At 32.9% G+C, this 25,917-nt stretch overlaps 1 protein-coding gene across 6 annotated transcripts in view; it reads right to left on the bottom strand.

Annotated features, from left to right (window-relative positions):
* Window positions 1-25,917, bottom strand: part of CNTLN (centlein) — a gene marked incomplete at its 5' end in the record, with an annotated part of 188,269 nt that overhangs the window by 114,557 nt on the left and 47,795 nt on the right. For 3 of the 6 annotated variants that reach the window (XM_081151643.1, XM_081151645.1, XM_081151647.1), the window contains 3 exons: window positions 9,391-9,585; window positions 15,357-15,515; window positions 18,958-19,095. In XM_081151643.1, the coding sequence (XP_081007769.1) occupies window positions 9,391-9,585; window positions 15,357-15,515; window positions 18,958-19,095 (492 nt within the window). Of the gene's footprint in view, window positions 1-9,390; window positions 9,586-15,356; window positions 15,520-18,957; window positions 19,096-25,917 lie in introns of all 6 variants that reach the window. The other 3 variants (XM_081151644.1, XM_081151648.1, XM_081151646.1) reach the window with 2 other exon arrangements.

The raw sequence follows: 25,917 nt of genomic DNA, 5'->3' as shown, positions 1-25,917 counted from the left end.
CAGTTTTCACTTAAAATAATGCAGCTGAATAAACTGACTTTTCAAAATGAATTTTTATATATAAATTGAAATTTAGTTAAGTGTGATATAAGATGGTGCTACACATAATTTAAAAGTACTTTATATATGACACATTGTCCTAATAATTAAAAAATAATTTCCACGATATCTGTAACAGTAAGATACCTAGCAAAAGTATAAGATTAATATCTTCCATTTTGGAAATGCAAAATAAGTATAATTGAAACAATAAAAAAGTAAAAATCATAAAAAGTAAACCAATTATTAACTCTGGCATAATTATTTCCCAACTACAGTAGGTACTACAACAATCTAATCTTCCTACCAACAAATTAAATTACTTTCATTGTTGCCAAATAGCCACTATCAGTACTAGACACTCTGACTGGCAAGAAAACAAAGCTAACTAATACAGACATTTTTCTTCTTTGATGTGTTAGAAAATTGTACAAAATCAATTCAGCACTGCTAAAGAAAAGACAACAGAATTCTTTTAGGCCGCACATATCTATCCCATATCACAACTAGATAACCAACCCCTTGTAAAAGTTGACTCATTAAAACTCCTACCTTACTGGAATTGTGTCAAAGAAAATTTTATCACTGTTGGATAGGCTAAATGGGTATGAAACCAGGGCATACACATTTTCATGTGTTCATTCAATGTGCACTCATTGAAATTAAAATATCAATCACTGTAAAAAACAATAGAAATAAAAGCATAAGATACCAAGCATCCTTGCCTTCAAGGAGCTCACAGTCCAGAGGGGAGACAGACAAGAAAAAGAATAAAGTTTAATACCTGCTAATGCGCAAAAGATGTAAACATCTCAATCTCAAGAAAACACCTTCGGGAAAAAGGCCTCAACAATTCTCTTAGAACTGAGTCTAGAAAGTTTAGACGCATTAACAAGGTAGACAAACAATAAACTGTAAAAATATCTGTGATAAATATTACATAGAGCTCATTTCCTTGTATATTTAAGAGGTCATGTTATCAATAAACAAAACAAAGAAAAACAAAAATACAAACTGACAGAACATGTACAAAAGAAAACTAAGTGGAAAGTAAAAGTAAAAAAAATCTCACTAGTTTCCAAAGATGAAAAACAAAAAGAATGAATTAGCAAAGCTGTTTTTGAATAATAATCGTTTGCAAGGTTATTAAAAGTGAGCACTTTCATATACTATGGGAAGATAATTTGGTATAATCTGTCTAGAATGTAGTTTGGCATGGTATATTCAAAAGCCTTAGGTTCATAATCTTTGACACAGAGATTTTACTTTTAAGAGTTCATCCTGTAGGAACAACCACAGTTGAGAATAAAGATATACAAATGAAAATGTTCATCACAGCATCAAAATAAGAGGAAATAGAAAAAATATTTTTGAAATAAATTAAATGTCGCAGAGTAGGAAAATGTTTAAGTAAAAATGATACATTTCTATTTTAAACTGTTGGGCAGTCAAAAAAATGTTTAATTATATTATAATGAAATGATAATTGTACAAGGAGGATACAAATTTATATACTGTATGATTCCAATTATATAGAATATGTATTCTCTATTTACTTTGTACATCCATTATACACACACAGAGCCACATTCTGGGTTCAACAGTAAAAGCACACCCAGAGATGTGGTTCAGCAGTTGAGCATCGACCTATGATTCAGATCTTGGTTCGATTCCTGGTCAGGGCATATGCCTGGGTTGAAGGCTCCATCCCCAACAGGGGGTGTGCAGGAGGCAGCCAATCAAAGGCTCTCTCTCATCACTGATGTTTCTCTCTCTCTCTCTCTCTCCCTCTACCTCTCTCTCCCTCTCTCTGAAATCAATAAAGATACAATTTTTTTTAAAAAAGTGAAAGCACACTCAAGGTCTATGACCATGATTCTCTTGGATGAAGGAGAAGCAAAGCAATGGGGCTAAGACCTAGCTTCCCTAGATCTCCTCACCTCAATCTACAGATGTCAAGAAGGAACCCTAGGCCTTGTCCTATTTATCCCCAAATACACTGCCTGCCACCACTATCTGCCTTGAATTCTCTAGAACTAACTTCATTATGTCTTTAATCCTGATTTATGTGAGATAGAAACCTAAAAAAGAAGCTTGAAGATTTAAAGTCAAACTGACCAGATTTGAAAAAGAACTATAATATACCTGAATTTTTTTTTTTAATTAAATGGCATTCTCTTCTTCACAACAAATGAAAATCAATTCCACATAAAGACTTATATGTGGAAGTCAAAATTATAACACATTAGATGAAAATATAGGAAAATATCTTTAGAGTTCAGGATAAGGTAGGACTTCTTAAACAAGACAACAAGCACGAAGTTTAAAATATTGAGAAATTCAACTATATTAAATTTAATATTTCATTTTTCAAAAGACACTATAGAATAAGTGAAAAGAAAAGCCACAAAAAGAAGGTATTTGCAAAAATTATATCCAATAGCTCAGACTACTGGTTGATCTTTAAACTCATTTCCTTTCTTTGGAAACTGACACTTATTTCCCAATATTTGGGGATACATATTTCCCAATCTTCTTTGCAATTAGATAACATGTGGCCAAATAATTGAGTTATGGCCAATGATATGCTAGTGCAAGTGTTATGTACCACTTCCAAGCCTGATTTATAAAAACTTTCTAAATGTGGTTCTCTAGGACCCTTTTCCCTTTTGCTTGCTGGGGCAGAGATGATTCCAGGACACTTTGGGAGACATATTTAAAGTTAGTGATCCAAAAGATGAAAGGAGACTCCAAAGGAGTCTAGATCACTGCTTAGAAGTTGAAAATTCAAGTAATACTCACATTAGACAGTTATGTAAATAAAAAATAAATTATTTTAAGCCACAGAAATTTGGAGTTTATGTAATAAGGAAGCTGCCATTATTTTAAATAGTATAATAACAAAAGATCAGTATCCAAAATAAAGAACTTGGACAAAAGGGCAAACATTCTAATTGAATAATAAGCAAAAGACACAAAGAGGTGTTTCACATGACATAATCATAAGATGCACAAGCTCATCAGAAATCAAAGAAATACAAACTGAAATCAGAATGAGACATCATTTTATCCCTTTTAAGAATGTGATTAAGAAGTCTATAATCGAAGACAACTACATTGGCAAACAATAGGCATTTTCTTGTAAGCCTAACTATTTGCATATTTATGACAGGTGATTTCACCCTTAGCAATATATCCTAGAGAAAGTTTTGCACATGTGTGTCAGGAGACATGTACTAGAAAGTTCATAGCAGCAGTGTGCAAAGATTGCTATATTTAAAAACAAAAATAAAGTTCCTTGACAAAAAGAGTGGATAAACAAATTGTATCTTATTCATGCAATAAACTGTTGCACAGAAGGGGAAAAGAATTATAGTTACACTTAACAGCAAAGAGTTATCTTACAAAAATAAAGTTTAAAGATAAAAACCAAGTCTCAAACTATGATCTATATAGAAGATGATATTTTTAAGGTTTAAATAAAAGTAATACTAAACAATATATTATTGAAGAAAGCATAGTTTTAATAGGCAAGAATTAATAAACACAATATCCAAGAGAGTGATTATCTTTAGGGAAAAGAAGATGGGATCAGGGAGGAGCACACAGGTAGCATGAGGAGTGTTGGTGACAGCTATTGGTGTGTCCACAGATATTACATTTATTCTTTTGTAGATTTCAAATATTTAGTATAAAAATTTTTCTAAAAGAAAGTGAGAACTTATGGGGAAACAACATTCAGATAGACAATTCTCTACCACTTGAAAAAGGAATGAATAAAGTATTAAAAGAAATAAAAATAAACAAGCCTATGATTAAAATTCACAGCTCCAATCTTGTGGTCTGCCGTTAGCCACATGGAATGTACCTCATTCACAGAGAAATATAGTACTTTTAAGGCTTAGGTTTCTCTCTTGTCCTCTACTGCAAAATATTCCTCTAAGGCAAGAAACTATACTTCTGCATGGAAAAGATAATCACTCTGAGATAAGAACAGGCAGTCATTCAGAATTCAGCTAGTTAAGAGCAGGGTGCTAAGAAATCAAAGGTCACAGGTTTCAATCCCATATGTACCAATTAGCTTTGCCCTTTTCTATGGCAAAGACAGTCAGTTAGCTCACCAATAATTCTGATTATAAGTAAGATCAGGGAAAAGAAAAGATAAATCACCACCACCAATACAGGAAAACACAATCTCAAATTTACTAACATGATGTACGAAGTGTTTTCTTGTATATAATAATATCAAAAGCTAACATATATTACTCTAAATACCTACCATGCATTGCCTCATGTAATCTTCACAAAACTCCTATGAAGTGGGTACTATGATAATACCCATTCTACAAATGACAAAACTGAGACTTAACTTCTCTAAAGTTAAGTAACTTGTATAAGGTAACACAGACAAGGGATCCAGATTCCAGAATTTATATTATCTATTACTCTGTAAATATACCTTCCAAGAAATATGCACAGAAAACTCCCAATACAAGTGTTTGAAAAAAATAACCTAGGGATAACAGAAATGAAAGAACAAAATCTTCCTACCATTTCCCCTCAACTGTATAATCCACTGCCTACTTAGTCTTTTATTAATCAAAGGGTGACCCCTGGCCAGCTATAACAGCATCACATGTAAAAGAAATTCAGAATCTCAGACCCCAGCTCAGACCTGCTGAATCAGAATGTTTTATAACACCCCACTCTGGGTGATCTGGATGCATATCAAGTCTGAGAAGCACTGAAGTAGACTATTCTCAATAATCTTTCTCACCCCTGAGCCTACACTCATTCACTTCTAACAAGAAACTCCTAAAGAATTTTCAAACTGACGTTCCGCCTTCTCTCTGAAAACTTTAGCAATGCCCCTTCTCTCCAAAAACATGCTCCCGCCCCGCCGGGCATGGCTCAGCGGTTAAGCGCCGACCTACGATCCAGGCGATCAGGGTTCGATTCCCGGTCAGGGCACATGCCCAGGTTGCGGGCTGCAGCCGATCAATGACTCTCTCATCATTGATGTTTCTATCTCTCTCTCCCTCTCCTTTCCTCTCTCTGAAATCAATAAAGATATATTAAAAAAAAACAAAAACAAAAAACAAACATGCTCCCTGCAAAGCTTCTCTCCACAAAGCTCAGACTTTGCTTATGCTTCCGTTATAGCCCATTCTATAAAAATCATTTTCCTGTCTGCACACCCATCTAAAAGATTCCTAAGAGCAGACTGTCTTATTCACCTTTGTATCCCTTCACATTAAAGCTACTAGTACCTAGATTATAGTAGGGATTTAATGAATACGGACTATATAACTGAACAATACACGAATCAATGAATGATGAATGGATGAAAGAATCAATGGATGAAGAGGTGAGTTTAGTTGGAATGAATCCTGAAGAGTTACAGTGTCAATATCATAAAGAACATGTCACTAACTGGTAGAAACCCTGAGTCATCCATGTCTCTCTATTCCTTTCACTATTTCCTAATTCAAAGCTTCTACTTCTCTCTATATAACTTCAGTGTCCTCCTCCTCCTTGCCAGGAGAAATGCTGCAGTATTCTTTCTTCCTCAGAAAATGGCAAATCCGTTCATCCTGGTAGTTAGGCCTGGAAATGCTGGATTTTTAAATTCCTCCCTTCTTCCCATACTTCACATCTAAGCCATCTTCAAATCCTGTGGTCTCTACCTTTGAATTATTTCCAAAATCAAATTATGCCTCACAGCCAAATCTAAGTACCCACTGAGTTTCACCTGGAATATTACAATTGTCTCTTAAAACTGACCCCCTGCTCCCATCTTTGCCTTCTTATACTCTGGTTTCTGCATTACAGCCAAGGTGATTCTTTTAAAACATTATGTTAGATCTTACCACTCTGCTGATTAAAACACTCCAATGGCTTCCATGTTGTTCTTATATTTAAAAACAGCAATGGCTTTCCATCTCACTCAGAGTAAAGTCCACATCGTTATGGTGGCAACAAGGCCCTAGGAGACCTGACTGTACATCTACCTCTCTTAGGTCACTCTCATTCTTCTCCCCACAGCTCTCTTGGATTTAGCCACACTGGCCTCCTCTGTGATAGCAAACTCCTGCTTCACGAGCTTTGTATTTGTCCATCCCTCTGCTTGGAATGGTCTTCCCTCACATACCTGAATGGTTCACGTCCTCCAGTTTTTTCTTAAATATCACTTTAGATATTTAGATCAGAATAGCTTTCTCTCAGAGCCATACACAAAATAGCACCACCATTCTCTATCATGCTTTGTCTTATGCTGTGTTATTTTTCTTACTTATTACCACATGATGTGCTTGTCTGACAGTGACTCGGACATGAATAAATGTTCTGCGAGTGCAAAGACCTTGTTTTGTTCCCTCAAGTTTCTTCATCACCCAACACAGTGCCTAACACATGACAAAAATATCAATAAGTGTTTTAAAAATAAGTTTAGAAACCAAAGAATGTATATGCATATATGCACAACCCAAGGACACAGACAATGGTAGGGAGAGGGACTGGGGAGGGAGATGGGACGGGGTAGAATGGGTCATTGGGGAGAAAAAGGGACATCTGAAATATTTTAAACAAAAATAAAATTTAAAAAAAAGTAAATCAAAAATAATAAAAAAATTTAAAAATAAAAATAAGTTTAGATATAACAATAGAGTTCCAAGTAATAGTATGATTATGGCATTTTGCTATAAAATGTTAAGGAAAATGTCCTTAATACATAAAAAACAACAACTTTCAATTCAAAATTTTTATATTTAACCAGTCTTTCCCTGAAATAAGTCTATCTGTATACTTTATTTTTTATTTCATGAAACTTTATAAATTATCCTAGAAGTTATATTTAAGTGCTAAGTCCTAACATAGACAAGATACTTTAGAAACACTAAGAAAGTAGTAGTAGACTACCAAATAAAGACTTATTACGGAGCTATACTAATTAAGACAATATAGCATTGCAAAGAAATACAAAGAACACAAAACCTAGAAAGAAATTCACAAATATACTGAACTAGGATATATGAGAAAGGTAACCTAGCACGAAACAAGAAAAAAGGGGGATCATTCAACAGGTTGAAATGGAAAAACTAGTTACTATTTAGGAAAAAATCAATAAATAAAAATGGGTCCTTACCTTATAATACGGGCAAAAGACAATTCTGACTAAATTAGAATATACATGATATAAGCAAAGCTTGAAAAATCTTCGAGGAAAACAGAGGTGCAACTATTTCTGTCTTTGGGGTAGAGAAGGATTTTTAAATGAGATACCAGAGAACTAACTATAAAAGATTAATTTGTCTAAATAAAAATTTTAAGAATTTCTGTTCATCAAATGATAGCTTAAAGAAAATGAAAAGACAAGACACACACTGAGATAAGATATCTGCCACACATCTAACATACTAGAGATTATTTCAAGAACATAAAAGACCTTTACAATTCAATTTTAAAAATCCAATAGAAGAAGGTTTAAAAGACACAGACATTTTTCACAGGAAGGACACATACAGCTAATAATCACCTGAAGATATGCTTTATCAGTGATATGCACATGCAGATCAAAATGAAATTATTTTATACTAATCAACTGTCAACAAACTAAGAAGTCTGACAATACCAAGTGCTGAGGAGGATGAGAATCAATCATATCTCCTGAACACTGTTGGTGGGAGTAAAACTGATAAAAAATAATTTTGAACATAAGTTATCAGCATTTTCTGAAAGTAACTTTTCACACCCTAAACCTAGGATGTTCATTCCTAGATATATATTCCACAAAAATGCATGTACATGTGTACCAAGAATCATGCATGTATAAAAATATCAATTGCAGCATTATTCATAATAGCCAAAAACTGGAAATAAACCAAATACCCATCTATAAATGAGTGTGCACGTAGTTATAATATAATCACATATAATAAAATATTTTAAATTGCTAAAAATAAATGATCAGTTATACCAAACAACATAGATGAATCTTAATAACATAGTGAGCCAAAATTGCCAAACCCCAAGTCAGCAACACATTATGATACATTTTTATAAATGACAAAACTAAACAATATACTATTTCCACATAAATTTATATGTGTTAAAACTTAAAAAATCATTAAAATGATAAACAGTTTAGTAGCTCTATCTGGTGACAGAATCAGGGTACCAGATAAGGAAGGGGCATAATAATAAATATCAGTCTTTAGTAATGTTTTAGTCTTTGGATTAGTTTGGTGCAACGAAGGGTGTTTATTATAATAAACAAACTAATTAATTAAACAGACATATGCATGTAACATAACACTGTCATGATATACATTTTATGATTAATGAAATTCTGTGAACCTGATGTCCAAAAAATGCATCATAATAAAATACAAATTTAAAAAACTGTGTTAAGGTTGAGGTGTTGGTTAGCAAGCAAAATATGCTAGGTTCAAAAATTACTGTTCTTCAATCATTAACAAATATTCAAGCACCCAATTATCTGCTTGTGCTAATTCCATTTCTGAACTAAATTAATAAATACTAATATCTGGAATGCTGAGTGCCTAAAAACACTTAAATTTATAGGCAGAAGATATTGTTTACAAACATATTTAGAGGTGAAACTTACCTTAAAGATTATCCAAAGAGAAGTACCAATGAATATTTGCTACATGCCAACCTGCATTATAACATTAATCCTCAAAAACTCTATAGCATAAATACCACTAATATCAACATTTTATCTGTGAGGAAACTTGGCTAAAAGGGTTAAAGAAATTTGTTCAAGTACACAAAACTCACAGGCAGAGCTGTAATTTGATCCCAGGTTTATTTGAATTCTGAACCTGCATATTTATCTATACATTTATACTACCTCACTTAATAGCACAGGATATAGGTAGAAAGCTCAACGGAACTGTCTAAAATCACACATCAGACAGTAGCAGAATCTAGACTAAAAGGTATTAAGCACTATCCATATACCAGGCATTATAACAAGTACTTTATGACACTTCCTATTCAGTACTCTTTCTATTCCATTAACTCATTCAGTTAAAAATTCTCAAAATGGCCATGACTTTATTAATTTTCTCTTCATTAGTGTAAATCAGCAAAATTTTTAATCACAATAACTATACCAGACATAACCTGTACATGCATTTCTATATGAATCCATATTGTGTATGATACTCATGTATAACAGAGTATAAAAAATAGCACAACACAAAACTGTCTGCCACAACTTACACTCTAATACTTGCAAAATTATTTAAATTGTTTATGTTTTAGTCAATTGTAGGAGATGATTTAATATGATATTGCAATGGGCAACATTTTTAGAAAGTCTCTCACCTGTTCTGAGTGGTCTGAATCACTTTGTTGAGGTAAAGAACACAATGCTCCTTGTGCTTCCTGAAGTTTTTCTTTTAATTTAGCATTTTCTTGCTCTTTTTGAAATAGCTGATCCTGAAGACTAACAACACTTTGCCGGAGAATAGCTTCACTTGATTTTGTGGTTTCAAAACAAATATGTAACTCATTGTAAAGCTGTTTCAAAAAAACACATCCAAATCTATTAATAATCAATTAAAATAGTTATGTCTGTGTATGCATACATATATATAAACACATATACATATATCAGGACTATACATGACATAGTCCTCGCACTCGAGTTATTTCAATAGTCTAAGAGGGAAAACAAGATAAAAACATACGGAAAACTAAATGATATCAAATATCAATATAAACTCACAATTGATATTTTAAAAAAGCAATACATATTATTGGCCAGCATAATATAGGAAAATTTCTGAGGAAGAGGAAAGCACTTTAAGCTAGCTATGTTAATATTGGAGGGCTCCATAAAAAAAGGCCTTTAACTAAGCCCTGGTGGCATTACAGAGACTGAATGAAAATAAAAAGTCATTCCAAAGGTGGCAGAAATGTAAGAAAATAATGTACAGTGATAGGAAAGGACAGAAAGGGAGCATATGATATATCAGCCTAATGGACTTAATATGCACATTTGAAAAGAAACAAAACGAGAGTTTTTCATTGACAGTTAATTAAGGTTGACCTTAACTGATATATTCCCATTTAGGATAAACTGGCATCTACTGCTGAAGTAGGGGAGGAGGGACAGAAGGAATAGTAAGAGACAAAGTCAGGCAATATGACTGTGGACAGAAGGTAAAGACAGCCCTGTAGACAACAGAGGATCATTGAAGACCTTGAGCAGTGTGATAAAATAGAAGCAATGTTCTGAAGCCGTGATAGATAACTTTTAATTTTTTTAACTCAAGGCAACATGCATTAAATAAATTTAAAACTAGAGTTTATTAAAACTGTGAAATAGCATATAGCACAGAATATCATACAGAGAGTCATATATAGTTTACAATAGTACTCCAATACTCATGAACTTATTTCTGATGAAAATCCTAACTTTTGATTGTGAATTAATGAGGCATAATTCATTTTGTGGTAACTGATTTACATAAAGAACCCATATGTATATTTGCTGACACTGGGAAAGTGATCCAAGAGCTAAGATTTGTGTTGTTGTTATATAGATAGATATACATATGGCTAATCGTGAAATCTCTCTATATATGGCTACCAATGAGATCTTATAACAAAAGTAAAATCCCCAATGGGAGAATCTCAAAATTATGTAGCTAATACAGTAGGTTCTTAGATGGGGAGAATCTTCCATTACTTGGTCTTGCTTTATGTGAAGAAACCTAACTACACAAAAGATGGCAGAGTCATTTTCTGTATGTATGCTATTCTTTAATTTCTAAAAGTTTAAAATTTAAAAAGGCTTGTTAAATCTCTTTCCTTAATGCTTTTTCTCAGACATGTACTTTGCAATAAAAAGATTCTCCAAATCATTCCTCTGACATTAGCTCAATATACTTTTTTATTTTCTATAAGGCATTCATTGTACCTCTATATTATTGTAGACACTTTAAATAATCCATTTCACTTTACAGCCAAAGTCTAAGCAATTTTTATAAAGGAAGGGTTGCCTATATGATTTATAAAGAATTTCAGGACATAAATTTGTACTTTCCTTTCCAATTACCTTTATACCAGGAAGTATGTCCAATGTCCTTTCCACAGCTGATACCGTCAGATATTCTAGGAGGGAAGAGAGAGTAGGAACCTAACAGCTTTGAGGAACAATGAAGGGATCAGAGTGGGCCTTACAGTGACCTACCTGTGCTATGTTGCTGCTTTCAGGATTGAGTTCAGGGCAGGAAAAAAAAAGCATAAGACAAGAGCTAAGCTGACTAGAAAGATTTGAAGCTAGGATGAGTGAAGGTCTGCCCAATAGCATACAGAGTCAAACATTCAGTTTAAAGGTTATTTAACCACTTTCTCTTATTTGTATGCTTTATTAGTACTAACTAGTGTTACCCAATCAGTACAAATTAATATCTTTGGAGGAAAATGATAGAAATTAATAATATTAAAGAATTTACAGATTTCAAATATTTGAGAATCTCATGAACAAAGATAAGTGTTAACAAAGAAAAACTCTTAACTTCCTTCCCATTTTCCAAGGTGCAAGCATGATGACAGCGTGTGGTAAGGACTGAGGATCAATTTACTACCATTGCTGCCAAGGGTATGGTATTTTCTCTTGAGTGTGATGTCTTGGGATCTTCAGTCACAGATATAAGGCTCTATGTCTAATCACTGGTAGAAGATGGCTCTATCTTAATGTCTCTTTTCTTCTCTCCTCTCCCTTCTGTCTTGTTTCCATAAAAATGAAGACTAACAGCAATCTTCTTGTGTTCTCTACTTTGCTCTCTGTGCTATGCAGTTTAAGCAGTTGTACTCCTTCCTATTCAGAAGTTGCTCTGGCTTGATCTGATAATGACTTGGTGAGCAACTCTAGTCACTGAGGCAAACTGTCTTTCTCTGAAAATATCCATCCTTCCAAGCAGCAGGTACAAAAGGACTGAGAAAGCCTGAAACAGATGATCTAGACTAGTCCTGCTCCAGGAGTTGGGACAAAGTCTCTCTTATTCATTATTCATATTCCAATGTACATCTCCTACTTGCACATCTTCTTTGACAGCTGCATGGGCATCACTTATTTAATAGGAATAAGACCACTCAGTTTTGAATTTAAAGTAAAGAATGCAAAGACAGCCTTTAGCCATTTTTAATTCTAGCCCAGTATACCAGTAAATGTGGCTAAAAAAACCTTCAAGATTAAAATTATTTTTTATTTCTAAAGTATTTTGTGGTGATAAAGCCTCAGGATAGCAGAATGTTTATTTCTCTAGGAGATCTTGCAAGGGGCAAAGTTTAGGATGTTCCAATCCCCTGGTTAAATACCATCTATTCTCATTTCATTATTAACAGTAGAGTGAGTAAAAAAAAAAGTTCTCAAGTGAGCAAATTAGGTAATATAGCAATTTCATTCATCTGTATTGATTTAGGCATCTTGAGTTAGTAACTCTTTCCCTATTAGCAAGCACAATTGCTTACAGCAGTTTTCAGAGAGGCTCTTTTCTCTACAATTTTTTCCTCTAATAGTCGAAAAGGATGGAATGGGTCAGAATCTTTTGCAGGATTCTGGCCTATACAAACACTTAAATCATACATCTCCCTATACACTTTAGAAGTATCAGCCTCATAATTCATGAGTAACTTACTATGCTTACTATTCTTCATGCTATATTTTGTTGAAGTTAAAATGAAAAAAGGTTAAGAGGATCTCCAAAGGACAGAAAGCAAGTTATCTCCAGAAATAGGATGTCAAACTCCAAGTCCTTTAATTTTCATAGGCTGAGGCTACAGCATTTTTTTACCCATATTTTTATTACCGTTGAGAAACAAGATGATATTTTATTTACCTTAAAAAAATAAAAATATATGCTCTGTGACTCAATGACTAATTTGTTTAAAGAATAAAATTTCCACATTTAGTGAGTAAGTATACAATTTGCCACTCTGATTGAGATAATAAATTCTACATGTGAAAATTATATCTGTTTATAGTACAAATAGGAAGAAGAAAAATTCTGATTTAACATGCAGTTTAAACTAAAAGTATGTATAACCTAACTCCTTATTCTCCTAGACTGATATTAGCTCCTGTCATGCAATTCCCATTAAATAGAACAAAAGGTGATAAAATACATTTAGTACCCCAAACATGTTAGGTAGTCCAGAAATCATGAATACTGATACAATTCCCATCTTTATTTAAATTATACACATGTATACATTTGCAAAGATAAAAATTTTTTAAAAGTTCTATAAATGGCTAAGAGGAAGAAAACACACTAGCTTACTTCTATTTCTCTGTGTGTTTTCTTCCAGAGGAATGCCGAACATTATCTGTTAGGTAGTTTTATTTTTTAAAATAATGATCTGTTATGCAGATCTGGGGAAAAATACATCACACCTTTTTCCTGTGCTCAAAACTCTTTTGACTTTTCTCTTTCCACCTGTGTATTCTCTCCTCACACCCCTCATCCTACCACTGGGCAACTGCTGTTGGTTTTAATCTCTTCAGATAATGAAATGCATACTATGATACAAATCAACTTAATAAATGGGAGAAAGGAGGAGAAATGGGAGGGAAGCAAAAATATAAGTGAAGAAGAGAGAAAAACTGACAGAAAGAGGAAACAGAGAAACTCCATTAGAAATAAATTAAAAATACCTAATTCTTGAAGAAGTAAGTTTAGTAAGGCTTGGAGGTAAACTATTAATATAATATTTTATTTATTTTTTATTCACCAGAGTCTTACAGCTAGGCCATAATTATTATTTAGAAATAATAAAATTAATTTATGTAAAAATATATTTTAAAATCTTAATATAAATGAACACTGGAAGTCTGAACAATAGCATACTGTTCACTTGTGATAAATAAAGCAGTGTGATCATTCCCAAATTCAAAAATCCTGAACGCCAAACTAATACATATTCTAGGAAAAAAGAAAAACAAGTCTTATAAAAAATCAGCAGGAGGTGAAAAAGGTAAAAATTCAATGTTACAGCAAAGTAATAGAATGAAAATTTGTATAATCAGTGGCTGAAGAATAATGATGGGGGCTCTTTTCACAGAGAATGAGAAATGCTATATTTGTATATAAACTGCCATGGGCATGGGGACTTTTAAGTAAAAATTAAGAAAAAGAGAAATGTTTGAGTTAAATATACAAGTGAAAGAGAGAAAATTTTAAGTTATTAATAAGGTCCAATTTTTCACGTGGTTTTAGCCATGGAGACTGGTTTAGAAACAAAAGCATAATGGGCAATCCCACATAAAACAAAAAGGAGGAGCCAGCTCTATTCGAGTGGAGAAGATAGGGCTACCCTGCTGCTTGATATCACCCACACCCTGAGGGAAATCCAAAGGGAACACATAATGTAGATGGAAAGGCATGGTTCCAAAGCATCATTTAAAAGTATGTGTTTAAAGTTTACTTAATGGTTATTTATTTCATATTAATTATAGATATTGAACTTTCATGATGCTTTTTTTAGAAGAGGAAGTTTAAACAGAAAAAAAATCCCAAAACAACATAGATTGCTCTAAGCCTTGGTTGCCTCAACTATTATGAGGGAATAACATTGATCTCATAGGGCTGACTTACATAGGAACTAACTTACTTCTAATAAATAACTTAGTACATGATACAAAATATAGAGAATTCAATAAAGGTGTGTATTTTAATTATTAGCTATAATTATTGCTGCTGAGTCAGTCAGCATACCTAAATAGCTGGATAAGCCTTCCTGAGGGAATCCTTAAACAACTGGAAAGTAATGTGACTACTCAAAAGAAACACATAAAATAAAGAAAAATGCTTGGAAAATATTGATCCTGAAGAACTCATCAACATACGTGTTGTGTTTGTACAGCAAATTTGCGAATAAAATAATACATAAATTCTATAAGGGAAGACCACTTTAGGTCATAAACTAGAATCACACGAATAATTTCTCATAATAGAAGGCTAATTCCATTCTACAAATCCATTCTGGTTTGGGGGCTACAGTCCTAGTATGTTTCATAGTAGATATCAAAACTGAAATTTATAAAAAAAAGTCCTACAGAATAAATTTACATCTATATTTTAAATGTTTTAGCTTTAACAGCCATAAAGAAAACTCACAAAATTTTAAATATTAGCAGACTGAATCATGTTTCATTTTTAATTTTGAAGAAACATATATAAAAGGGAATAAAGAAATGCTGAAATCTGAAAAAGATTGAATTCTACATATTTGTTAAGCTCATACGTGTAACTTTACATTTTTATGACAGAATAAAAGCATACTTTTTGATATGATATACTTTCCGCTGTATGAACATCTTCCTGGTTTCTCAGGACTTTCTGAGTGTCCATATTCAGAACCTGAAGCTGCTGGATCAGCTCTGCTTGCTGTGCTGTATGTGCGCTGTTCTGTTTGTAAAGATTCTGCAGTTCTTGCAACTCCTTCCTGTGCAAAGAAAGCAATAAAAAGAGAGAAGCATTAATAAAGATCATCTCAGTTAAATAATTGTGTTCATCTAAAGTTATAGATCAGCTTCCAATTTTTTCATCTATTATTTTTTACTGCAGGCAAAAATATTAATAAAAGAAATAACATATAAAGTATTTACTATTAATCACATATACCTAGGGAGTATTGATAGAACTACTATGACTTTCAAAGCCAAATACTTATCAACTTTCTTTTATAGCTTGATAGTAATAAAAATCCTGGATATATAGACATAGTACCACCTTCTTACTGAAATTAACTTACATTTCAGTTCCAAGAATTGATAAGTACTAATGCCAACGACAGTTATCAGACAGTTTTGAATACAGGGTAAGACAATCTTTCATCATATATTATAAAGAACTTTAAAAGTACTAAAAAGAATCCCAAAAGGCCAATGAAGTTTTCAAACCAAAGTTCCTTAAAGCACCATCAGTTTGCAACCTCAGGGCCTGGGCTGAACTTCTGCGACTCCTCTAATCTAGCTTGAAGGAAATGACAAGGAAAAAAAGTCAGAAGGAAGAAGAGCAACATTAAGGCAAAACCAGTCCTTCCAACCTACTGAGGGTGAAACTGGCAAGTAGGAAGTCAAATGAAGTGGTGATGGTAGTAATGATGACACTAAGGGTCCAGGAAAACCACACCTTTGGGAAAGATTTCTGTGCTAGTGAATCCTGTGTGATACAGATCATATAAAAATAAAAAATAGTTTGCATATTCAACTTGAAGAGAGAAATGTTTATAAATATATATTTCACAGAAATACACTTTATGGTATATATTTTAGAGACTATTTTTTTTTTAAAATATATCTTTATTGATTTGAGAGGAAAGGAGAGGGAGAGACAGAGATAGAAACATCAATGATGAGAGTTACTGATCGGCTAGCCCGCAACCCGGGCATGTGCCCTGACCGGGAATCGAACCCTGATCGCCTGGATCCTAGGTTGACACTCAACCACTGAGCCAAGCCCAGGCGGGCTGGAGACTATTTTTTAATGGAAACTTTTCTTTACCTATAACCTCAAAGGGGTGATTCATTCATATAAGATACATCTTTTTTAAAAAAAGAAAAAAGAAAAGAGATATGCAAACAGTTGTTAAAGATGGGTGAATATTAATATGGAAGAAATATTAGAGGTTTAGAATATTAATATTCGCCAAATCCAGCAACCCCTACACCCATACAGAAACATGTACATACACCATCTGTCTTAGTCCCTTCAGGCTGCTATAACAAAATATCATAGACAGTAATTTACAAACAAGATAAATTTATTTCTCATATTCTATAGGCTGGAAGTCAGAGGGTCTGCTGTGGGCCTTCTTTCAGGTCATAGATTTCTGACTATATACTGTGATGGAATTTTACTGTATCCTCATACGGTAGGTAGAAGGCAGTAGGTGGCCCAGGGACGGCTTTTTTGTAAAAAACTTTAATCCCATTCATGAAGGCTCTACCCTCAAGACCTAAGCACTGCCCAAAGGCCCCACCTCCTAATGCCATCACATTAAGTATTAGTATTTCAACATATGAATTTTTGGGTGGACACAAACATTCAGACTATAGTACCATCTGTAACTATTAAAAAAACTGAAAGTTGCAAAAAATAATAGTCCAAAAATGGGGGAAGGGAGAGAAGAGAATAATGGCGCAATGCCTCTAGCAAATGTAATCCTCAGAAGAGGAAGGGAGGGGTAACCCACAGTAATAAGGCTTGCGGAATATTGCCATTTTTCAAGAATAATATTGACAAGAATTATCAACGGAGTTAGACAATGAATGTAGGATAAAATTCCATCACAGTATATAGTCAAGGCATGTTAGCCAGGAGAACTAAGTAAATGTTGCATTAAGAAAGGGGACATGATGGAGATAAAAACATAATCTTTCTGAAATACTGCTATTTGAGAAAACATGGATGAACCTTGAGAATATCATGCTAAGTGAAATAAGTCAGATGGAAAAAGTAAGACACATATGATTTCATTCATATGTGAAATATTAAACTAAAATCAACAAATGAACAAATGAGACAAACAAAAACTCATAGACACAGAAAATAGTATGGTGATTACCAGAGGGAAGCGGGGTGGGAGGAGGTAGACAAGGTTAAAGGGGGGTCAAATATATGATGATGGAAGAAGACTTGACTTTGGGTAGTAAATGCACAATATAGTATACAGATGATGTATTATAGTACACTTGAAACATATATAATTTTATTAACCAGTGTCACCCCAACAAATTTAATAAACTATTTTTAATTGTCTATGACCTAAAAAGTAATTTAACCATGCGTGAATAAGCCGACCAGTCTATCATCTATAAAGTTTATACTTTTCTCACTCCCATGATATGAAGATTTAAAATGTGTCAAAACGAATTTTTGTTTGGATAACAGATTAATATGTATACATTAACTATTATCAAAGCAAAAATCCTTCCTTGATATCTATATATGTGTAAAAATATATATAGATATCTCACAATATGCTAAACACATGTAAATATATAATTTTCATGTATAATACTATAATTATGTATAAATTATATATAATACTAATTATAATTATACATAAATATAATATATAAATATGTTTTATATATGCTATATATAGTGGCAGCACCAAAGGATGAAATTGTGCTTAGAGAAGTATACGATAAACTTCGTATGATTTATTTTAATTAAGTAAAAAAATGTACACATGCATACATGTGTATATATAGGGTTTCCTCCTACATATACTGACTTACATACACACTGAGAATAATTATTAAGTGTGTATACATTTTGGGGGGACACCCTGTATGTATATATACATGACATGTATATGTGCATGTTTGTGTATGTATTTAAATATTTATTATTTATTCTAACACTATTTTCTGATAAAGGTAATTATAAATTAAATTAACAGTTAGTTTAAAATCTTTCAAAATGCTTAAACACACAAGTTTTCAAGTAATCCTACTTTACAGATATTACAATAAAATTAACTATTTTGATATAGAATATTTCACAAACTAAAACTATTTAGAACATAAAGTCAAAATGGGTTTCTCATTATTTTTCATTATAACAATAATTATTATATTACACTATGGCTAGGAATTTAAAAAGAAAACAATAAATGAATGCATTATCTTTGTTAAAAACTGAAACTAGGCTACTCTTAGAGCATGCTTTTGCCAATCCTGTGAAACCAGATCCTCCCCAGTCAACTATTTCCAGTTTGGTGTGTACAATTCCAGATAGTTTCAATGCACAAACATATGTACCCCCAGAAGACATATTTTTGTCCAGTTGGGGTATTAACAATAAACATAAATGGTGCCATTCTGAATAACTAATGACATTTCTATAATGTTAAATTAAATACTAAATATACTTGCCTAACCAGGGTAATATCCATATCCTTCTGGATAAGTTCAGTCTGTTTATTTGTCAACTGTAATGATAGAGCATTATATTTAGTTTGTGAAGCTTCAATTTCTTTCTTTGCTTCGATTAAATTGTCTTCAAAGGCCTGAAATTAGAACACATATAAAAATCTAATAAAATATCAAATAAATAAAAATAAAATGTCTGGTATAGTTAACTAGTCTACAAAATAACAGTAAAAATAAGTAGTGTTTTAAATCTCATTTTTTTATTTTCACTTAATTAAAAAAAATTAGTATAAGCAATAACTTTTACAGCAGTACCAGATACTTATTTTGAGAAACTGAGAAAGTATCATGGCTTCCTTGTATGAAAGTTAACAATTTGAAGCAAATAAACTTGAAATTCTATGTGGGAATTTACTTATTAAAAATAAAGAAATTACTGTACAATAAAAAAGTTAATTCCATGAACAAAAAAATGAGTTCATTTACTTGAATATGAATCAGGGAAGTGGCACATGTTTCATTATTTACTCTATTTAAATGCACACATAAATGCCCTCAGAGAAGAAAAGACAGTTCTGCAAACAAGGGTATCAAAATAATTTTACAATGTTTGAGATTCAGATCATGCTGAGTTCTCTTGATTGTAGTGAAATTTCATGTATAGTTCTTCAAAGTTGGCCTTTTCCTCCTGACGATTCTCTAAATCTTCCATTTTGAAGCAATTTAAAAACTGAAGTTATTTTTTCAAAAATATTTTTCTCAAGAAGATAATTTTAATTATTTTCATAAAATATTGAATAAATTTTATATCTAACAATAGAGGATACCCATATAAACACTATAGAATCATTACTTCCAAAAGTGAGCACCAGGCTTTAGGTCAAGCACTACAAGTCTATCATAGCCAAGCTCCCAAACCTCATATAGTGACTCTATAGTAGGTGTGGTAGAGTAATTTTTCTTCATTCTCAACCAAGGACACATTTGTTTGTTTGTTTGTCTGTTTAAATATATTTTTACTGATTTCAGAGAGAGGAAGGGAGAGAAAAAGAGGGAGAGAGAGAGAGAGAGAGAGAAACATCAATGGTGAGAGAGAATCTTCAATCAGCTTCCTTCTGCACACCTGCCACTGGGAATTGAGCCCACAACCCAGACACGCGCCCTGACCTGGAATCAAACCATGACCTCCTGGCTCATGGGTTGATGCTCAACCCATGAGGCACATTGACCAGGCCCAAGAACACCTTATTTGATCATTTTAGAGATAGAGGAAGGGAGGGACAGACAGACAGACACAAACATCGATGTGAGAGAGAAACATCCATTGGTTACCTCTCGAACTGGCCTGGACTGTAGGTATGTGTCCTACCTAGGTATGTGTCTGACTGGGAATTGAGCCCATGACCAACCAACTGAGCCACCCAGCCAGGGCTAGGGTAATCTTTCAAAAATAAAAATACTGGCTTTCAGCCAAGACAGTACTATGACTACTTCTAAATTCTCATTTATTACAAAAAGAGGAATGATAGATAGATATACAGTATACCCAGCTTTCCAAAAGTTCACATTATACCACTTTGCTTTTATGAAAGACCTACATTAGTACCTGTTTTAACTAAGTGAAAAACATCCAAAGATTATTTTCACCTCTACAAAAAAAGCCATTACCATACTAATGTAAGACTTTCAGAAAAGTGAAGTGGCATAATGGAAACTTTCTAAGTTGGGACTTCTGTTCACTTTATACCATTCCAAGTTATGAAAAGTTTCACAGTAACACTCTAATTTCAGGTAGTGAGGAGATACACACACACACACACACACACACACACACACACATATGGAGATAGGGAGAGGGATGAGGAAGAGGAAGAGGAAGGGGAAGGGGAAGGGGAAGAGGAAGAGGAAGAGGAAGGGGAAGGGGAAGGGGAAGGGGAAGGGGAAGAGGAAGGCAGCAAGAGATAAAGGGGGGGAGCGAGGGAGGGAGGGAGGGAAGGAGAGAAAGGAAAGAAGGAGGAAGGAAGAAAGAAAAGAAGGAAGAAAGAAATTCCACATCTGGGGATTTATTGGAAGAAACCTAAAACACTAACTTGAAAGAATGTATGTACCCCTATGTTCACTGCAGCATTATTTACAATAGCCAAGATTTGGAAGCAGCCCAGTTTCCATCAGTAGATGAACGGATAAAAAAGCTGTGGTACATTTACACAATGGAATACTACTCTACCATAGAGGAAGAAAATTTTAACCTTTGCATGGATGGACCTGAATAACATTATCCTAAGTGAAATAAGCCAGTCAGAGAAAGACAAGTACCACATGATTTCACTCATATGTGGAATTTAATGAACTGAACTACCAAGCAAAACAGGGAAAAACTCATATATAGAATGCAGGCAGACAGCCCTAGTGGGGGGAGGGGGGCAGAGGGATTGAGTGAAAAAGGAAAAAAGAGAGAACTCATGGGCATGGACAAGAGTGTAGTGATTGGGGGGGGGGGGCGGGGGAAGGTGGAAGAGGGCATAGAGGTATAAATACTGATGGAAAAAAATTAATCTAATTTAATTTTTTTTAAAAAGTACCATATCCTAAAAAGTAAAAAAGGTAAAATGACAAGGTCTCATCCAAAAGAAAATACCCATAAAGTTATATAAATTATTTTAAAACATTTAAATGGAAATTCTGATGCTAAAAAACACAATAACAAAAATGAAAAAAATTCACTAGAGGAACCCAACATTTAATATAAACTGACAGGAACAGGAACAACGAACTTGACGATAAAACAACAGAAAGAAAATAATGGCTGAAAACTACCCAACAATGATGAAAAAAATTATTCTACACATGCATGAAGCTTACAAAATTCCAAATAGTATACACACAGAGATTCACAAACAGACACATCACAGTAAAAATGTTGAAAACCAAAAAACAAGGAGGAATTATTTGAAACACCAAGAGAGAAATGACTCATTACTTACAAAAGTAAGATTAACAACTGACTTTTCTTTAGAAACAATGGAGGCTAGATACAGTGATATAACATATTCAAAGTGCTCAAAGGAAAAAACACTTGACAAAGTAGAGTCCTATATCCCGTAAAGCTATCATTTAAAAATGAATAAAATGAGTGACATCAGCAAAATAGCAAAGTATGCAGTGTCAAGCACTCTTGCCCTGGCAGAAACATCATAAAATAAGAATAAACTGTCAGAACCAATGTTAGAAAAACCCTAAAACCCACTTAAAGGTTTATTGCAACCAAGCAAATGTTGAACCAAGAAAAAAGCAACTTGAAAATGGGATAAAAGATTTAAAGAGTTTTTATTTGCCCCCTCCACCTCCCCAACCCATCACCAGCACATTAGCCATGTTAAAACCAGGCAATCTTAAAGCACTGGAATTCTTCTAGTGGCAGAAATCCATTCATGTTCCAAGTAGGGAATCCTGGATGCTGGTTTGGGAGGGAGCAAAACATACTCTAATAGCAAATTATTGTGTGTATCTGTTCTAACTTTTCTGGGGGCTACCTGAAGGAATGAGGTGAGGTGATTATCTCTGTTTGACCTAACAGGGAACACAGAAAGGAAAAGTAGGGGATATGGCTCAAAAATGCAAGATAAACTAACAAACCACAGATCCTTGGGGGCAATATATACAATAAAATGCCCAAGGTATGGGAGCAAAAACTGTAGAAGATTCTTTGGGTAATTAGAACATTAAAAAATACCTGTGCATACAAAGAGTTTAGAAAGCCATATACATGATAAGGGAAAGATGAATGGTCAGAGAAGATCCTATGTTTACACCTTGAACTGAACTCTAGGCTCAGTACAAATCTGGATAAGTATTGAATAAGGATCCCAGCACAGAGCCTGGGAAAGAAATCTGTTTCATTTCTGTGTGTACATCTGGGGGTTTTGTTTGCTAGCTTTAGTTCCTGGCATTCAAGGAAACTTCTGTCATTATATGAGCTAAGTAAAAGCTAAAGGATACAGATTTCAATGACCACATAAAACAAAAAATAAAGTCTTTGAAAGATAATCTAAACAAACATACTACCACAGCCTTTGACAATGAAAGAAGTACAACTCATCTGATTTCCAAAGTTACCACATTATAATAACCAAATGCCCAAATTTCAACAACAAATAAAAGGCATATAAAGAAACAGGAATGTACAATCTATTTAAAGAATACATAAATTAACTGAAAACATACTTGAGGAACCCCAGTATCAGATGTACAAGGCAAATACTTTATAACAACTATCTTAAATATACTCAAGGAGCTAAAGAAAAACATGAAAGAAGAACAATGTATAAACCAAAAGAATATCAATAAAGAAATAAAAATTATAAAAAAACATTTGGAGTTAAAAAGTAAAATAACAATACACCAGAGGGTTCCACAATAAGTGCAAGCAGACTGAAGAAAGAATCAGCAAAATAGAAGCTATAACAAATGAAATTATTGATTCTGAGCTGAAACAAAAGAGAATAAAGAAAAATGAAGAGCCTATGGAAACAGAGGGATACCATTAAGCAAACCAACATATATATTATAGGAGTCCCAAAAGGAGATGAGACAGAAAAGAGCAGAAAATATTTGAAAAAATAAGGGCCAAACACTTTCCAATTTTGATGAGGTATGCATCTAAAAATCTAAAGACCTCAATAAACTCTAAGTAAGATCAATAGAAAGAGACTCACACTGAGACAGACTGTACTCAAACTCTGAAATTCAGCTAAAAGCAATGAGAGAATCTTGAAAGCAACAACTTGTCATATACAAGGGATCATTAATGACATTAACAGCTAATGTATCATTAAAAACCATGGAAGCCAGAAGGCACTGGGATTACATATTTAAAGTACTAAAAGAAAAGAACTGTAGACATTGAATTTTATACGCAGCAAAATGGTTCTTCAAAATTTAGAGAGTAATTTAAGTATTCACAAATAAGCAAAAGCTGAGGGAGTTCATTACTAGATCGGCTCCACCAGAAATACCAAATCATTCAGATTGAAATAAAAGGATGCAAGACAGTAACTAAAAGCCATATGAAGAAATAGAGACTCCAGTAACGGAAAATGTGTGGTCAAATATAAAAGCAAGTATTATTGCATATTTGGTTTGTAACTACTTTTTATTTCCTATATGATTTCAGTAAAAAGCACATAAAAATTACAAATCTATGCTATAAAGCATACAATTTTTAAAAGTGTAACTTTTTAAAATAACATAAAGGGAAAGAGCAATATAGGAGAAAAATTGTCTATGCTATTGAAGATAAATAAGTTGGTATCAATTTAAATTATATTATTACAAGTTTAGGATGATAAATGTAATCACCATGCTAACCACACAAAAAAAAATCAATACAATATATACAAGAAATGAGAAGAAAATGAAAGGTGCCGCTACAAAAAATCAACTAAACACCAAGGAAAAAATTAATAGAGAAAATCAGGGACAAAAAAAATCTATCAGACATATAACACATAAAAAAAATGGCAGAAGTTAGTCCCTCCTTACTTGTAATTACTTTGAATGTACCTGGGTTAAAAACTCCTATCAAAAGGCAGAGATTAATAAAAAATAGATAAAGAAAACATTACAAAACTATATGATGTTTAAAACAGACTTATTTTATTCTTTTTAAATTAAATTTATTGGGGTGACATTGGTTAATGGGATCATATAGGTTTCAAGTGTACATTTCTATGATACAAGATCTGTATATTGCACTGTGTATATTACAGACTTATTTTAGATCAAAAAAGCAAATAGACTGAAAAATAAATTAGGGGAAAATATACAGAGCAAGGCAAAAGTAAGTTTACAGTTGTTCATGTGGGAAATAATACAGTAATTAATAAATAATACAGGAATAAACTAAGTGTTCCACATATGCACAACTGTAAACCTACTTTTGTCCCATTCTGTATTACATGAAAATTACAACCCAAAAAAGAGCTGAATGGATATAATATTGGACAGAATAGACTGTTATAAGAGACAAAGGAGGACATTGTATATATTTTAAATAGTCAATTTATCAAGAATATAGAACAATTATAAATGTACATGCACCAAACATACATACATAAATTATATAAAGTAAACAACTACAGAATTGAAGGAAAAACAGACAGTTCTACAATAATAGTTGTAGACACTCCTTTTTATATAATGATTAAAACATTTTGACATAAGGTCAAATAAGGATATAAAGGGCCTGATCAACAAGATAAACCAACTTGATTTAACAGATGTATATAAAATACTCCACCCCAAAAGAGCAGAATACACATTTTTCTCAAGTACACATGACACATTTCCTATATCAGACCGTAAGTTAGGCCATAAAACAATTCTCAATAAATTTAAAAACATCAAAATCATGCAAAGTATCTTCTCCAACCACAATGGAATGGAGCTAAAACTCAGTAACAAGAAAAACTGAAAAATTTAAAATACGTGGAAATCAAACAATACACTCTTTAACAGCAATAAGTCAGAGAACAAATCATGCAAGAATTAGAAAATACTCAGAGATGAATGAAAACAAAAACACAACATACCAAAACTTACAGGATGCAGCAAAGGAAATGTTCAAGGAGAAATTTATAGCTATGAATGCCTATATCAAAAAAGAAGACACACCTCAAATAAATAATCTAATTTTACATCTTGAAGAAACAGAAAAGGAATAACAAAGTAAATACAAAGCGAGAAAAAATAAGAAAATAATAAAAAGTAGTGTGGGAATATTTTTTTTAAATGGAGGCTAGCAAAACAATAGAATCACTTAAAAAAATAGTTGACTCCTTATAAAGAGCTACAAAATTAACAAACTTTTAGCTACACTGACAAAGAAAAACGATAAAGAATTAAATAACTAAAATCAGAAATGACACTACTACTAACCATACAAAAAAAGGATTAGCAGA

The sequence above is a fragment of the Miniopterus schreibersii genome (genome assembly GCF_964146895.1).
Source record: "Miniopterus schreibersii genome assembly, chromosome: 11".
Lineage (NCBI taxonomy): Eukaryota > Metazoa > Chordata > Mammalia > Chiroptera > Miniopteridae > Miniopterus > Miniopterus schreibersii.
Note: the sequence above shows the minus strand (reverse complement) of the source record. Positions and strands in the feature narration are given on the sequence as shown.